The sequence below is a fragment of the Uloborus diversus genome, chromosome 3, assembly GCF_026930045.1.
Source record: "Uloborus diversus isolate 005 chromosome 3, Udiv.v.3.1, whole genome shotgun sequence".
NCBI lineage: Eukaryota > Metazoa > Arthropoda > Arachnida > Araneae > Uloboridae > Uloborus > Uloborus diversus.
In genome coordinates this window covers 56,389,448-56,406,696 of record NC_072733.1, presented here as the reverse complement: position 1 = coordinate 56,406,696, position 17,249 = coordinate 56,389,448, and the positions used below count along the sequence as shown (strand labels likewise).

The following is a 17,249-nucleotide window of genomic DNA, read 5'->3' as shown; positions in this document are numbered from 1 at the left end:
ATCCAAATAAGACCACTGTTTTCATCTATCACTTGCAACTTTCTGAGGTTAGTGCCCCCCCACCAATTTTTAAAATTTTTTACAATTTCATAGTCATTATTTTTATTTGCAGGGGAAGAGAGTAGTATATTAATCACTAACATTAGAACGGTGAAAAGTTCAAAAGCATGAACATGTGTAGCAAGAAGGGAGACTTATGGGGGAATTCCCCCTAAAATATTGAAAAAAAAAATCATTAAAAGCAATGTTTTTTATGGATTTTTTTTTTTTAATTTTAGTTTCTGGAGTAAAACCAGGGTTCAGCCTCACTCCTATGAGCCCCACGTCTAAAAACATTTTCACTTTGTAAAATTTTTTTCAAAAATCATGGATGCATAGCATGTTGCATAAACGTCGTGTCACACATATTCAGAAAAGAACTTTCCAGTGTAATTGATATTTATTCAAGTTGCATTTACAGTTATAATTGATATTAAAAACAAACGAAATTAAGTATGCTAAAACATTTATGTATTTTTATATTTCTGGGGATGTACCACCCTCATTGTTCATCACTATATCAACAAGTAATAAACAATGGGGGTGGTGCAGCTCAAGAAATATAAATATTTATTGGTTCTTTATTATAAGCATCCTTAATAGCACTTTTGTCTTTATTTTTTTGTGAAAGTAACTTGAATACAGTAGAAAACCGTTATAATGCACACCTTGGGACCAGAGCTTTTGCGTTATACAGGTTTTGGCATTATATAGGTCATTTCACAAATTTTAAAACTAATATTCAGAATATATCTACATATTAGCACTTCAGAATGAGTTTTATCTATAGTGATTATTTAAGCACTAATTATACAATTAGTCATTCACAAATAAATATGCTTCACAATTATAAGAAAGTAACTTGTCCTGCACTTCTGCTAGCTTCATAGTTTGTATAACAGCTACATTTTCAAGAGCCATATGATATTTTCTTTTTACTGTGAATATTAATTCTCATTCAAAAGCTTTCAATTAAGATGGAAAGATGGAAAACTGTTTCAAAATTTAGTTTGCCAACCAATTTTTATGTTTGCAAGGCAAAACAGAGGTAAACTGCAAAACCTATTCTTTACTTCTGAAAAGCTGTGCTGTTTATAGAGAATTGCGTTATATAGGTCGGCGTTATAATGATATTCTACTGTAAATAAAAATGATATAGGAAAGTTCTTTAGTGAAGATCTAGGATAGAACTGGTATGCAACAAGAGATGCTTCCAACATTTTTTTTCTTTTAAATTTTACAACAGGAAAATTTTTGTGGACATTAGAGCTCAGGAGTGAACTTTGGGGTTAGTCTGAAAACTAAGTAAAAAAATTCGATGGAAAAGAAATTGATTCTGATGATTTGTTCAATAACTTAAGGGGTGTCCCTTCTTGCTACAATGTTTTAGAACTTTTCATCACTCTAGCTACTCAGAAGAATTTTAATGATTAATATAATGTTCCCTTCCTTCCCCTCCGGATGAAAAGAATGGTAATGAATCTCGATAACTGAAAAAACATGGAGAGGTGTTTTCTTCAAAACAAAGTGGGTAATGGTGTTAAAGTTGGTCATATTTGGATTCAAGGGGTCATTTTACAGGGTGACCAGTAATTAACGCATTGAAATGAAGTCAATTTCTCGAAAACTATTAGGGGTATCAAGTCCAAACTTGGCGGTTAGATTCAGTGCATTGGCGGATTTATTTTGTGCAGTCTCATTGAGTTATCTTTAGTTGTTTATTTTTCAGTGAAAATTTCGAGATAAGCATATTTTCATTGCTCGAGCATATTCGAACAACAACAGCCCAATTGTCACTCAAGGAAAGTTTTTGACTGAGTTTAAGATTAACACTGAAGATACTCAATTCTGAGCAAAACATTGAGAAATCAGTTCATTCCACCAATTCAAAGTGATTTGCCCAATGAAAGCATGTGGCTCAAGCAAGACGGAGCACCACCTCATCATACCAAAGAAGTGTTTGATCTGCTTGAAGAGCACTTTAAGCAGCAGATTTTTGCTTTAGGGTATCCAAAATCGAAAAATATGGGCAGTGATTGGGCACCCTATTCTCATGGCCTTAACCCTGGGGGAGGGGGGCTGTGGGGTTATATCAAAGACAAAGTTTACGCTGGAAACTCTAAGAGCATGGAAAACCTGAATACTGCAATTCAGACCGCTATTGAAAGCATTGAAGCTTCGACTCAATAGTGAGTGATGCAGAATTTCGCTATTTGTCTACGCCATATTATAGCGAGAGATGGAAGATGCACCAAAACTTCTATTAAATTAATTTCTATGTGTTGTACTTTGTTCTAGAATTCAAACAAACTTTTTTGAATCAGTATTTTTTGAGGAATTAATTTTTAACATCAGCGTGTTAATTGCAGGACACCCTGTACATAAGAATAAGCAAGAATTGTGAAAGAAGTGTTGTGGCAGGTTTTCTTTTTTTTTTTTTTTGATGAGCCATGTAAATTGAGGAAAAAAAGAAGAAACTGCAATGTTGAAGTTGATGAAATAAAATCCCTATTCCATTTTCAAGAGCAGTTTGATTGTAGCATTTTCATGAAATAGTAACCCAGGGATATAACTCTATTAGAAACAATTGTTATTGTCTTTTGCCAGCTAGGCTGGCAATTTAAGGTGCACTGCTTTACTTTTCTAACTGTACCGCAATTTGGTGTGAGTTCCAACTTCCACAGTACACACATGCCCAGAGCCAAATTTAGTTCCATGCCACTCCTAGGCAGATTTAAAAAACCTACCCCCCCCCCTCCCACCCTTTAAAAGAAGTAAAATTTTCTCAACTTAAAAATGCTACTAAAGCTTCCAAAAAGTGTTCCCAAAATTAAAATTGTCAATCCTGTGAAGAAATAATGACGTTTTACATTATTTAAACTTTTCTTTACGGCTTAATTACTGTTATAGCAGGGTTTGTACTTCCTTAAAAAACCCTTGATTTCATCAAACAAAATTAAGGTCCTTAAAAAACCCTTAAAAAGTCCTAATTTTCTGAAAATTTCCTTCATTTTTAAAAATTCATATCAAGTTTGGTCCCCATTTTCTTATTTTTCCAGTCCCCTTCCTAATATCTTTATCCTCCCCCTAATCTGCCGAAAACGCATGTTTAGCAACATGCCAATGATTGTCAAGGAACAATTCGTTTAACATTGTTTTTCAATTTCATCAAAAATATATCTATTTAACCCTGCCATACTTGTCAACCTTCTAAGAAAAAAAAAACAGGAGATTCCACTAGAGGTATATAGGTGATTCACCAGCGACATATCTTCACAACATAGTTATTAATTGTGCTTTTAAATAACATGAATACTAAATTTAAAGTGAAATGGGGACTTTTTGCAGATTTAAACTAATTGGTAGCAGCAAGAATAACATACTGCAAAGGAAAAACCTAATAATAAGTAGTGAACTTGCTTAAAGTTCTGTACATTCCCCAGTCACTTCCAGAAAAGTAGCTACTAAAATATAATTCCTAAAATCCGAAAAAAAAAATCAATATATAATGAAAATAATATATATAATAAGTAGGTATAGGATGCACAAAATAATTTCAAACTTTCAAAATCATTGAAATATTTTCAAGATGCAAAAAGATTGAAATCTGCTGCAATTTTTGGCAGAGCACGTGCCTCGTTGCACATGCAATGTGGAAAGCTTCCAAAAAATTAATTTTTACTAACGGAGTTATTAATTGGAAAAAGTATTATTCCCTGACATTGGTAGACTAGAAAGGGGAGCCATCTATTGAGAAAAAAGTGAAACTGTTTGATGATTGACTGAAAAAACTGGAGAAAATCATAAAAAACGGGAAATCGGGAGATGGAATCAAAAAACGTGAGCCTCCCGTTAAAAACAGTAGAGTTGGCAAGTATACCCTGCCAAAAATTTTATAATAATAATTTTTATTTTAATATATTTTTGGTTCATAACATGTGAATCCTCACCTCCGTGGCGTGTCACACTGTGTGACTGTTTATGTTGCTTAAAAACTTGTTTAATTAAAAGTATAAGTTTATTTATTTATTATTCCTTTCACAAGAGTCTAAATACTAATTGTTTAAGCATATTTAACTTTTTTAAATTGTGTTTCAGTTCGTTTTAGTTGGATAAGGAATTACGTCACACAATAAATTCTCACCTCTGTTACCCAAAGACAAAATGCCATTTCTCATAAGCAGATGGTAGTAATGACATCACATTTTATTTTCCCATGATACAAGGGAGTCCCCTCGTTTATTTCCAGCCATAAAGAAATTGAGATTTTTTTTTTTTTTTTGAAAAACAAGATAGATTTTGTTTTAAAAACCAAGTGTGGTTACTTGGAACTGTCACCTCTGTGAACTTGAAGTTCAGGAACATAAATTAATGTAAAAAAAAGAAGTTCACATGTTTTCATAAGCTTAACATATACAGATTGTAGCAAACAAAGAAAAAAAGGATCCATTAGGTTTATATTAATGGAAAATTCCTCACCTCCGTGTATCTCACTTCCCTGACAGATCTTATCAATGTCATTATTTCTGAGAAGAGAATAAATGCTGGAGGGGAAATACATCAATTTTAGATAGTCTACCAAAATTATAAATTACCAGTACATTCTCAAATTCGCTCTAATTTAGAAATATATTAATAATATAAAAATCTTTTAATTCAAATTAGAACTAAAAGGATAATTAAAAGTTTAACCGTACTTAAATTAAGAGAGTTTAATATTAGATTCACACTAATCATTAAAATAGTTCATTATTTGCACAATTAATAAATTACTACTTAAATATTAAATTGGCCTCTATTTTCAAACACTAAAAGTTTTTTTCTTTTTACTTCGGTGAACAAGTTTTTTTTTTTCTTCTTTATGAGTAAAATAATTGGAATTTAGCTGGGCCATTGTTTATCGTTTCTTCTAGTAGGTAACACTTAACTGTAGGAATGAAAAAAAAAGGGTTTGAAATTCACAAAAATATTATTGTTCAAAAGTTACATTCTGGAGAAACCACAAGTGTTTTGTAAATGACTCATCTTTATTTATAATGGCATCTTTCCCCTGTTATTTATTTATTTATTTTTTTCATTAACGAATCTACAATTTGAATTTTCCTCTGTGTCATTTGCTCACTCACATGATTCTTACCACTCCTCATTTTTCGATTGACTTTCATTCCTAAATGGTATTTCAACCAAAGTTTCCAGTTTTAAAAACTACCCATTTTAAAAAGATGTATCGCGTTTTTAAGACTTTTTGAAAATTGTTTTTTTTTTCCCTTTGACTTTTAATCACTCATTTTCATTTATCTTTAAGACAGATAATCTAATTGTTAACAGAAAACAAAATCTTTAAATGTATAAATAAACCTAAAGATAAAATTAACGTCAATCACTCAAGAAACCACAATTGAATAATTTTTTGAGCATGGCACAGATTACTTAGGTTAGTTTAGTTTAACTCCAATTTTGTTGCGACTTATGGGCAAACGCAATGACACCTGCTTTTCATAATATTTCAGTTCATTCAAATGCAATTCTCAAAAAAAGGATAAAATTTTGCTAATTTTTGTCACATGCCTGCTTTTCAGTTTCACTTATTGTTTTACACTAATCTATTACCCCACGCTAAAAAATATTTCATTTTCATAAGATTTGTGAAAGTAAACATTTTATTAAATAACAAGAAAAAGATGTCACTACGGTAAAAAATAATACTCATATTCTACTTTCAAGAATAAAAATGCAAAAAAATGTGTGGTAAAAGCAAAATTTGTTGCCCCCTGAAAAATTGCCACCTAGGCAGCTGCCTACTGGGAAATTGGTTCCTGCACATGCCATAAGGACCCGTTTATAGGATAGGCAACCATTCACAACACAACAACACATTCACACAAAGAAAGGACAAGGACAAGAGAGAGAAAATACATCCATGCCTGAACCGAAATTCAAACCCGGGAACTCTCTATCACAGTCAGACTTCTCTGAGCAGCAGACAATGCAACCGGCGGCATTAGAAATATTTATCATGATAAAATACATAAAAATCATCTGAGACATTGAGAAGCAATGGGATGTTGCTTCAAAGTGTTTCTGAAACATGCTGTATTAGCTGTATCACTTACCAGGCCAGGGTTGCCAACATTCCCCCCAAACTAATGAGTTTTCCTTACCATTTGTTCCAGTTATCTCCAATTTTTAATTGTAACACTTACATCCCTTTGCTTCCTGGTGCTTCATTGTATAATGTAACATTGACTAAAGTAGCTACAGAAAATTAACATCTAACAAGATATTTTACATCACTGAAAGCAAAGCACAAACAAAACCAAAGGTACAACTAAAGATTGAAAAATATGTTTGATGTATTATGATTATATGTAGCTATTTTCATTGAAGTTTCAAACATTCTAGCAATTAATTCTAATTAAAAACAAGCATTGCATTTTCAATCTTAATAATTTTTTCCAAATTTTTGCAAGCAAAGATGTCAAGTAAAAATATTTAAAAAAGATGGATTACATCATTCAATACTTGAGGAACAAAGGAGCCAATTTCTTCAATCATACCAAAGTTTCTAAAAAAAAGAACAGGGAAGCATTTATTTATTATTAATAATTTTAAAAAGTAATATTTTTAAAGTTTATTCTTTAGCTAAATTAAAGCAACACTCTTATATGTTTTGAACAAGAACCAAATCCAAAGCAAAACCAACATGGATAATGAACAAATAAAAGGCAAAAAATTATTTCAGTCTTCAATGGTAAACTCAAACAGTAAAAATGTGAAATGAAAACTAACCAATTAGAAAAGAGAATGGAAAGCTTAGTTAACACATCAGAAAGCTACATGATAAACTAAGTGATCAATAAAAAAAAAAAGCCACAATGAGAATTTGCTGAAAAGTAAAAAAGAGAGGAAAGTAAGCTTCAGTTCTCTACCCCCCCTCCCTCTTCACAATAGAAGGTCTAGTCTCTACCCATATGTAAATAACATACGTTATTTATGTCCCATGACATCCGACTCCATGACGTAACAGACAGATGCACCACAACGAGTGCTAGCAACGTATGTTATTACTGTACGTACGGTAACTGCTTTAGTCTCTGCCCAAAATTTCCAGAAGTTTGTAAATACTCACTGGGATAAGGAACGTCCAGAAAGCATTAAGCCACACCTTTATTCCGATCCATGTTAACGAATAAAAAATTGGTGTTGCAATCAAAAGGTATCGTAAAAGGAGGACGCTAGTGTTGCTGGGGAGAGTTTTTGCAGTTCCAGAGATAAGTGATTTTTTACTGTAATTGTTTATTTTTACTGCTTTAGTTTCAGTATTTTCAATGTATTTTATCATATAATTTTAAGTATTTTTGTGCTTTTAAGAATTATTTTTGATTTAAACACAAATACAAAAGTGACGACCAGCAACAGGCTCTGTGTCCAGCTAGACTGGTCCTAGTCAACTTACAATCCCCAGTGAAGATCAATGGCCCTCTTAAAACTCTCTACTCCCGTGCTCATTACCACCTCTTCCGGTAAGCTGTTCCAAGGTTACACTACCCTGCTAAAATAATAATTTTTCCTCATATCCATGTTAGCCTGAGATTTAAATAGCTTAAAACAATGACCCCTTGTCCTGTTTTCAGTGCTATACTTCATCCCCATAACATCTTTCATTTTAATAAATTTAAATAACTGAATCATGTCCCTTCGGTCTCTTCTTTGCTCAAGACTACATTTTTAGTCTTCTAAGCCTGGAATCATAGTCTAAATGAGAAAGTCCATTTATTAGCCTTGTAGCCCGCCTTTGAACCTTTTCATATACATTAATATCTTTTTTAAGATAAGGAGACCAAAACTGAACTGCATACTCCAAATGAGGTCTTACCAAACTTCTATATAAGGGCAGAAGAACTTCCTTAGATTTGCTTGAAATAGTAAAACCCAAGCATCTTATTGGCTTTGCTGCACTGTTGACTAAACATTAAATCCTGACTTATTATGACGCCCAGATGAGTAACTTTTTCTGTCTGACCAATGACTGAACCTAGCAAATAATAACTTGTACACTTATTTCCATGCCCTAAATGTAGCATTTGACATTTCCCAACATTAACAGCCATACCCCTTTTATCAGCCCACTCCGTAATATGATCTAGATCTTCTTGCAGCTGATTTGCTTGTTGTTCATTTTCTACACTCCGCATAACTTTGACATCATCAGCAAAACAATTCATGTTCCCAGAAATATTTTTATAAATATCATTCATAAAAACAATAAACAAAACAGGCCCTAACACTGATTTTTGAGGAACCCTGCTTAAGACCTCACTCCAATTAGAATAATTTCCCCTTACAACTACCCTTTGTTTCCTTCCGGTCAGCCAATTTTTTACCCAAATGAAAGTTTTCCCTCATATTCCTATATCTGCTAATTTGCTAAGTAGAGCAACATGCGGTACCTTATTGAAAGCTTTTTGAAAATCAACATCTACAGGCTTTTTATTGTCCAAAGCCATGGTAACTTTGTCATAGAAACAGGGTTGGCTTTTTGCCGGTAGAAACTGGTTTTTGCCCTGCCAGTGGTAGAAACTGGTTATAACCGGTAAAAACTGGCAGAAACTGGCAAAAACTAGAAAACGTTTTTAATAGCTCTAGTAATTACTTAATGATAGGCAATTAAATAAAATAAAAAATATAACTCCATTTCGTCATTGCAAAAACTTAATATAATAGTTATTAAATAATTAGTGTAAAAATATGTTAGATAACAAGACTGATATTTCCAAAGTAAAGTAAAATTTATCATAGTTGAAATTGCTATGTGTTAGAAATTTTAGCCTTGTAATGTTGTAAGTAACAAATTTTTCAGTTCGTTGTTTATAATTGTTTTGTTTGCATTTAATATAAAATGTAATATATCAAATATTTAAATAAATACAGATTTTTTTAAATTTCATTAAATTCTAAAATTCAGGAACTCGTCATTTTACACTTAATATAACTGAATAAAGATGTTCTCAAAGAGCTCCACCCCCCCCCCCCGTTTTGATTTCTATGGAACTTTGCTGTATGTAAGAAACAATATAATTGGTTAGATTCACTGACTCATAAATGTAAAGAGTTTCATTGGTTGAAACAGTTCTACATATACATTTCATATAAACAATCAAGTAAGTAGTTCTGTTTTTGTAAGCTGTTCTTCTATCAACCAAAAGAGCTATTGGTACAAAAAGATTTTGTTTTTAGTATAGTTTGCTCTATGCTGTGAAGCTTTTTTAAGGTTCTAAAGGTGGTAGACCAATGGATCCTATATGGGCATTTTTTAGTCAGAAAGAAATTAATAATAAATTAGTAGTTAAATGTAATAGTTGCAAAAAAACTGTGAGTGCAAAACCCTACAGAATGAAAGAACATCGTAAAAAGTGTAATGGTGCTACTAGTGATGCGTAGCAGCAAGCTTATGATTCTAACATACAAGTTACGATAGAATCAAGTGATAGTGATTTGGTGATTAACAAGATTACTCCTATTTTTAAAAAATCAAGACAAGAAAATGAGTCTACAGAAGTTGGACTTTCTAGAATTCAAAGTTCTCTGAGTAATTTTATTATGAAAACAAACTCAAAAGAAAAAGATGGTTTGGATGAGGCAATTGCCAAGTTTTTCTACAGCTGTAACATAACTTTTTTGGTGAGTGAAAATCCATCATTTATAAACATGATTAACTTACTGAGACCAGGTTATAAACCTCCCAAAAGAAAACAGTTGGCTGGAGATAAACTAGACAAAATACATAGCCAGTTGCAACTACACCTTGAAAAGAAAATCAGTGGTAAAAAAGTTTCGTGGATACAAGACGGATGGAGTAATATCCATAACGAACCCATTGTTGCAAATTGTATTCACACTGGTTCTGAATGCCTGTTTTTTAATTCTGTACATACAGGAAGTGAAAAAAAAAAAACTGCAACTGACTGTGCTGATTTAGCGAAAAATGCAGTAATAGAGCTTGAAACGAAATATGGCTGCAATGTATTATCTATACATATAATAAAATAAGATGTTTGTGTGTGTGTGTGTGGCGCGCATCCCGGGAAAACGGAAAGGCCTAGAAAGATGAAATTTGGTATACAGGTGTAGTTTTTGCTGAAGTTGTGCACCTCGGGCTTCGATTTTTGATATTTTAGTTAGAAAAAAAGTTATTTAATGTTTTATGTGATTTTTAGCACTTTTTAGTACTTTTAACCTCACAGACCCCGAACCAATCGCGCCAGACAAATATTTTTGGTACTATAGTGTCGGAAATTTAATTTTAAATATGATGAACAAAAAAATTTTGAAGATAGAGCAATTTTTGTATTTTTTATGAATTTTTGAAAAAACCTTTAATTTGCATGTTTTTCTGGGTTTTATTTTTTTCTAATATCATCCTGCGAGAAGTATCAAAGCCTCATTTCTGAAATTTAAGTTGGTAATAGTAAAAACATTTCGCCCTCTTCAGAAGAAAAAAGTTCTTAAAAATACGCAATAGTTTTTTTTTTACAATTTTTTTAATGCTGAACACATCATGTCCTTTCACGCATCAGTCGAAAAAAGCGTTCTTCAATCTTTTATGCCTGTGACGTCACTACTTGGGTTTCGATTCGATATTTGCGATGGAATCTTAATCGCAAGCAATGTTAATCTTTTTTTTTTTTTTTTTACTATATAGCTTACTTCTACATTTTCTGACGTGATGACCACGTGTTTTTTCGGCAGCGCTTGCTTTTTTTCTTTCCTTTTTTTTTTTGTTTTATTTAGGGATTGCATTTATTTCTTTTTCCATCCCCCCCCCCAAGCTAGACCTTTCGCTGTATCTATATTACGTTACATTTCATAGCTGTGCGCATTAATTCAATAAAAACAGCGAGATTTTTTTTTATCTTTGTCAAACGCTACTTTTTGCACACTAAGGGGAATTTGAGCTTTTTTTTTTTTTTTTTGCTCTACTTAAATAAAAAAAGCGGTTTTTTGAGTGTTCTTTGTTTTTATTAGGAAATGGGTGAGGAGGTCAAAATAAATAGAGATGGATAAGAAAATGTAGAGATAGATTGTAAAGGTAGATAGCCGCCGAAGGCGGCAATCTTGGCGTAAAAATGTGAATGGCACAAAAAAAAAGATAGAGATGGATTGATTAATACTGCTGCCAAATTTATTTAAACAACCGCCGAAGGCGGCAAACTTGAAGTAAAAAGGTAAATGACAAGTTAGCCAAACAGCCGCCGTAGGTGGCTGCTTGCACATTGGATGTCAATGCCCCCCTCCCTCCCCCACATACACCATGACTTTGAAAAAACAATGCTTTCACATAAAAGTGGAAGTGCTTTTTGTTATTTTTCGACCAAATTTGCATGAAGAGTAAGTCGTTTGTGTATCCCCTCCCCCTCCTTTAAAAATATTCCAAACGACGAAACTGGAGACAGATCTAGAAAATATTTTATTCAAATTTTTAATGATATAGATAGATATAGATTGATTGACACCGCCACGAAATTTATTTAAGCAGCCGCCGAAGGTGGCAACATTGGCATAAAAAAACGAATGATAATACTGATTTATAGAGAAAAACATTGATTAATGTCGTCGCTAAATTGTTTAAGCAGCCGCCGAAGGCGGCACCCCTGGCGTAAAAAGGCAAATGGCGTAAAAAGGCGGACCAGCTGGTCGCCGCAGGCGGCTAGTTTTAAATATGATTAATGAAAAAAATTTGAAGACAGAGCAATTTTTGTATTTTTTACGAATTTTTGAAAAAACCTTTAATTTGCAGTTTTTCCTGGGTTTTATTTTTTTCTAATATCATCCTGCGAGAAGTATCAAAGCCTCATTTCTAAAATTTAAGTTGGTAATAGTAAAAACATTTCGCCCTCTTCAGAAGAAAAAAGTTCTTAAAAATACGCAATAGTTTTTTTTTACAATTTTTTTAATGCTGAACACATCATGTCTCCTCACGCATCGGTCGAAAAAAAGCTTTCTTCAAGCTCTTATTCTTGTGACGTCACTACTTGGATTTCGATTCGATATTTACGATGGAATCTTAATCGCAAGCAACGTTAATTTTTTTTTTTTTACTATATAGCTCTTTTCTACAATTTATGACGTGATGACCACGTGTTTTTCCAGCAGCGCTTGCTTTTTTTTCTTTCCTTTTTTGTTTTATTTAGGGATTGCATTTATTTCTTTTTCCATCCCCCCCCCCACAAGCTGGACCTTTTGCTGTATCTATATTACGTTACATTTCATAGTTGTGCGCATTTAATTCAATAAAAACAGCGAGATTTTTTCATCTTTGTCAAACGCTACTTTTTGCACACTACGGGTTTTTTTTTTTTTTTTTTGTTCAACTTAAATTTAAAAAAAATCGGTTTTTTGAGTGATGTTTGTTTTTATTAGGAAATGGCAGGGAGGTTAAAATAAGTAGAGATGGATAAGAAAATTTAGAGATAGATCGTAAAGGTAGATAGCCGCCGAAGGCGGCAATCTTGGCGTAAAAATGTGAATGGCACAAAAAAAAGGTAGAGATGGATTGATTAATACTGCTGCTTAATTTATTTAAACAGCCGCCGAAGGCGACAAACTTGAAGTAAAAAGGTAAATGACAAGTTAGCCAAACAGCCGCCGTAGGTGGCTGCTTGCACAGAAAGGCAAATGGCGTAAGAAGGTGAACCAGCTGGTCGCCGCAGGCGGCTAGTCTTTAATAATTTTAATGATAACAGTATCTCAACAGTTGACACCAGCAAGACACAAGCTATAGTACAGCTTGAGGACTTTGTATTTTTCAGGGATGACGTTTTACTTCATTTGAAAACAATTAAAGAAACTAAGGTTCCGGGACCAAATAATATTTATCCAAAAATTTTAGTTGAATGTGCAGAGGAATTAGCAGATGTAATAGTGAATATTTACAATGCTTCTTATAACTGGGGACAGTGCCACAGGATTGAAAGCTGGCTAACATTACACGGCTCTTCAAGAAAGGGTCTAAAGGGAGTGCAGAAAATTATAGACCTGTGAGTCTAACTTTGGTGGTTTGCAAAATTTTTGAAACATTGATAAAAGTCAAGAGAGTAAATTTTTTAGAGACTAATAATCTATTGACTAGTTTTTAGTATGGTTTTAGGAAATGTAAATCTTGCGCAACTAATTTATTACATTTCTATGACAAAGTTATCATGGCTTTAGACAATAAGAAGCCTGTAGATGTTGTTTACATTGATTTTCAGAAAGCTTTCAATAAGGTACTGCATGTTGCTCTACTTAGCAAATTGGCTGATATAGGAATAGGAGGGAAAACTTTCATTTGAGTAAAAAACTGGTTGACCGGAAGGAAACAAAGGGTAGTTGTAAGGGGAAATTATTCTAATTGGAGTGAGGTTTTAAGCGGGGTTCCTCAAGAATCAGTGTTAAGGCCTGTTTTGTTTATTGTTTTTATGAACGATATTTATAAAAATATTTCTGGGAACATGAATTGTTTTGCTGATGATGTCAAAGTTATGGGGGGTGTAGAAAATGAAGAACAAGCAAATCAGCAGCAAGAGGATCTAGATCATACTACGGAGTGGGCTGATAAATGGGGTATGGCTGTTAATGTTGGGAAATGTCAAGTGCTACATTTAGGGCATGGAAATAAGGGTGGACTCCAATTTCTTCCTCAGACCCAGGGGAATAGGGGGAGCTAACAAAGCGCTTATTGTTAGCCGATACACTCCATCCATACCTCCCGCAGCGAAAGGGGTTTGAGAATACAAAACTGTTTTTCCTTTGAAAATGAAGTTGGCGATTTCTTGGCGTCTTAAGGGGTTGCCCACCCATAAACAGGTGAGTGAAAATTAAGAATAGGTAGCACGTGTGCACGTGTGTCCACGATTTCAAAATGGCGGACGTAACATTTATTCAATCTACTAGGAAAAGAAAAACTCCGCGACATATAACGATTATTAGTACTGCATATTTTCATTTCAAAAGAGGAAACAAGACGTTCTGGTCCCGCATTAGAAAATTGACATAAAATTGTCGTAAAAATTTTCTGTCTTCTAATTTTAAAATGGTTTTCTAAATTAAAAAAATCCTCAAAACTTTTAGTAATAATGAAGTAAAAGTACTGGTGAATAGCGAATGGTTAAGCTGATTTTATTTTTTCAACTTCTGAAATTTTTTTAAGATATATATTTTTTTAAAAAAATTAATAAAGGGGCCATTTCATAGTATTTTTTCCGAATGTAAGGCTTCAACATGACACTTTTTTTTTTTTTTTGTCATAACTGCTTGATGTACTGTTTGATGAGCACATTGTTTTATTTTAAGTTTGCATGTTGGTAGGACTAACTCAAAAAAAAGAAAAAGAAAAAGAAACGATGTGCAAATCAAACTGTAAATTGAACTTGGTTATTCATTCAGCTTGGACACAATCTGTAAAATTTGGTACATATATTTGTTCTAGAACATAAAATCCACAAATCCAAATTGTCAGTTTCCATGTCATTTTTTATAATTGCTGAAATCCATGATGATTTTCACTAACATTCCAGTTGCACGGGTACTCTACAATTACATGTTTGTTCAATATTAAGGGATGACATTCTAAATGTTTAAATCCGAGACAGGTTTATAGTTTGCAAGATTACTGGGTAAAAATTGTAGATGTTTGTTGTTTTTGAATAGTTATATAATTCAGAAAGCTCATTTTGTCACTGTCATGCATAATTAAAACAAATTTTCAAATAGTTTTCACTGAAAAGTATTAAGAGATATTCATCTTTAAAAACAGCTTAGTTTCATTTTAACATTTTTACAAGATTCAGCTAAATTTAACAGAAAATTTAGCTAAACAGTGTTTCAAAGATGCCTGGAAATCTTATTGCTAGATTTAAAGGGAAAAAAAAATATCTTAATGCTTTAGTTGTGCTCATTTTTATAAGTGAGTCAGACAGGATAACTTTGCACCCTTTCATATTTTTTATATTATACATCATAAACAGCGGAAATCTTTTATAATCCTGCCGCAAGAATGCATACGATGACTTCCAGTTTTTTCCCCTAAACCAAATAATCAATAATAAATTTTTTCCCTCACAGTAGCCGTAAATTGGTTTGAAATGTCTCTAAATTAGTTAATGTATACCATTCTATAGTGAAGTGCGTAATAAAATGCTTTAAAGACAAGAATCAAATCGAAAACAAGGTAAGAAAAGGTCAACTGGCAAGGTTAACAAAGCGCGATCGGAGATTTACAGTTAAAAAAATTATGAAAAATACACATTTGAGTGCTAAAAAAATTTCTGCAGAATTGAATGAAACATTTTACTTTTAATTTACCCCTAAAATTGTTCGCCAAGTTCTCTGATTAGCTGGATTAAATGGGACCGCTTCCGGCAGAAATTTTCTTGTTCGTGCAAAAAACGGAAAGCTTACGCTTTCCGTCGTAAAATCAATGATGAATAAACTTAAAACGTTTTGGAACAACGTCTTACTTATATATGAAAATAAATTCAACATTTTGGGTTAAACTGTTGTATAATTGTAAAAAGAACAATAAATTAGGAACTTATAATCTTAAGAACTTAGTGAGACCAGTTAATCAGTACGGTAAAGGCGTTCTTGTGTGAAGGTGTATATCAGCATCAAGACTTGGAACTTTTTAATTTTTTGATAAAATAATGAATCATGCCGTTAATTTAAATATTTTAAAAAACGTTTTTAAACTATTAGCCCGAAATTGGGTAATCGGTAACAACTTTTTTTTTTTTTTTTAATCAAGATAACGATAAGCAGCACAAGTTTGTGTTTGGTGCCTCAAAAATTAACCTTAAGCTTAGAAATATCTCCTAAATCGCTAGATCTAAACTTAATGGAACATATTTGGGGATATCTGGAGGCTAGATTACGAAAATACACCATTGAAACGCAAAGCGAGCTAGAAACTGTAAGACTCGAAGTGCGGCTGAACACTTACTCAGAAATTGCACACAAAAAAAAAGAAAAAACAATGAAATCTATTCCCAGGCGTTTAAAAGCTGTTCTTGATACTGCATGATATTCTACTAATTAATAAATTAGTAAAAATTTAGATTATTGACTAGTTTCTTGACATTTTTTCAAAGTGTACGAAGACTTTCGTGAGATCAAGTTTCTGACATTTTTTGATTATTGATTTCTTAAAAATCAAGTTTTATTACGTTATTAAAAACATTTCATGTAGTTTTGTTGAAAATAAATCATAGATCTTATAATTAAATACTCATTCTAAAATATTAATTTTAACGAATGGATAATGGCGTATTTCATTGAAAATCGAAAGTGTACGAACACTTTTGGGAGCCACTGTATATGTAGTTTGAGAAGCATTCAGTAACGGGTTTTAAAAAATTGTTATATTTTTTTAAAGAATTGTATTTAATAAATCAGAAATTATTCTTGAAATACATAAGGTTACTTTCTTGTGTACTAACGCTGATACTAATATTAGCTCTCTCTCTCCCTCTCTCGTTTGACTCAGGTTCCAACTTAACACAAAGTTTTTCACGATAAAAATAATTCTCTGAAATTCAAGTAATCATTTTAGATGAAAATAAAACATTAACTGCTATAAATATGAAGTCGAGAAGATTCTCTGAAAATATTTTAGTTGTGCAACTTCACAATTTCAAAAACTGTGTTTAAATTCTTAAACATTTTCGGTCAATCACATATTTTCAATATGTTAGTATACAAACATAGGCAAAAAAAAAAGTGCAAATCTAGGTTGCAAAATTTCATTGAAAAATGTATCTTGAAATTATGAAATGCAAAATTATACACTGTAAGAAACGAAATTTTATAAAATAACTATTAATTGAAAAAAAAAATCAACTCTCGAGTAACAAAATGTTTTAATTCTCAATCATTTTTTAACAAATCAAAAATATATTAACCAAAAAATTTATGAACTTATTAAATGATTGATAACTCTATAATCATTTGCATTGAGAATAAAATCTTTTGCAGCTTTTTCTTTTGCGTGGAAAATAACGCACTTGATAGTTTCAGAGCTAGTTCAGTTAGGATACCACGATCAACAATGTTCAATAGTGTGGAGCGAAAAATAAACGATTTTTTTTTTTTTTTTTTGCAAGTTGCAATAGCACAGAAAAGTTGCAATTGGTGAAGACTTAAAAAAAAAAAAAAGAAATTGGATAATATCTTTC

At 32.3% G+C, this 17,249-nt stretch overlaps 1 protein-coding gene across 1 annotated transcript in view; it reads right to left on the bottom strand.

The window, feature by feature from the left end:
• The window catches only part of LOC129218347 (uncharacterized), a 142,733-nt gene that overhangs the window by 6,385 nt on the left and 119,099 nt on the right, over nucleotides 1-17,249 (bottom strand). The window contains exon 6 of the mRNA XM_054852592.1: nucleotides 6,550-6,604. Within this exon, the coding sequence (XP_054708567.1) occupies nucleotides 6,550-6,604 (55 nt within the window). The remainder of the gene's footprint in view (nucleotides 1-6,549; nucleotides 6,605-17,249) is intronic.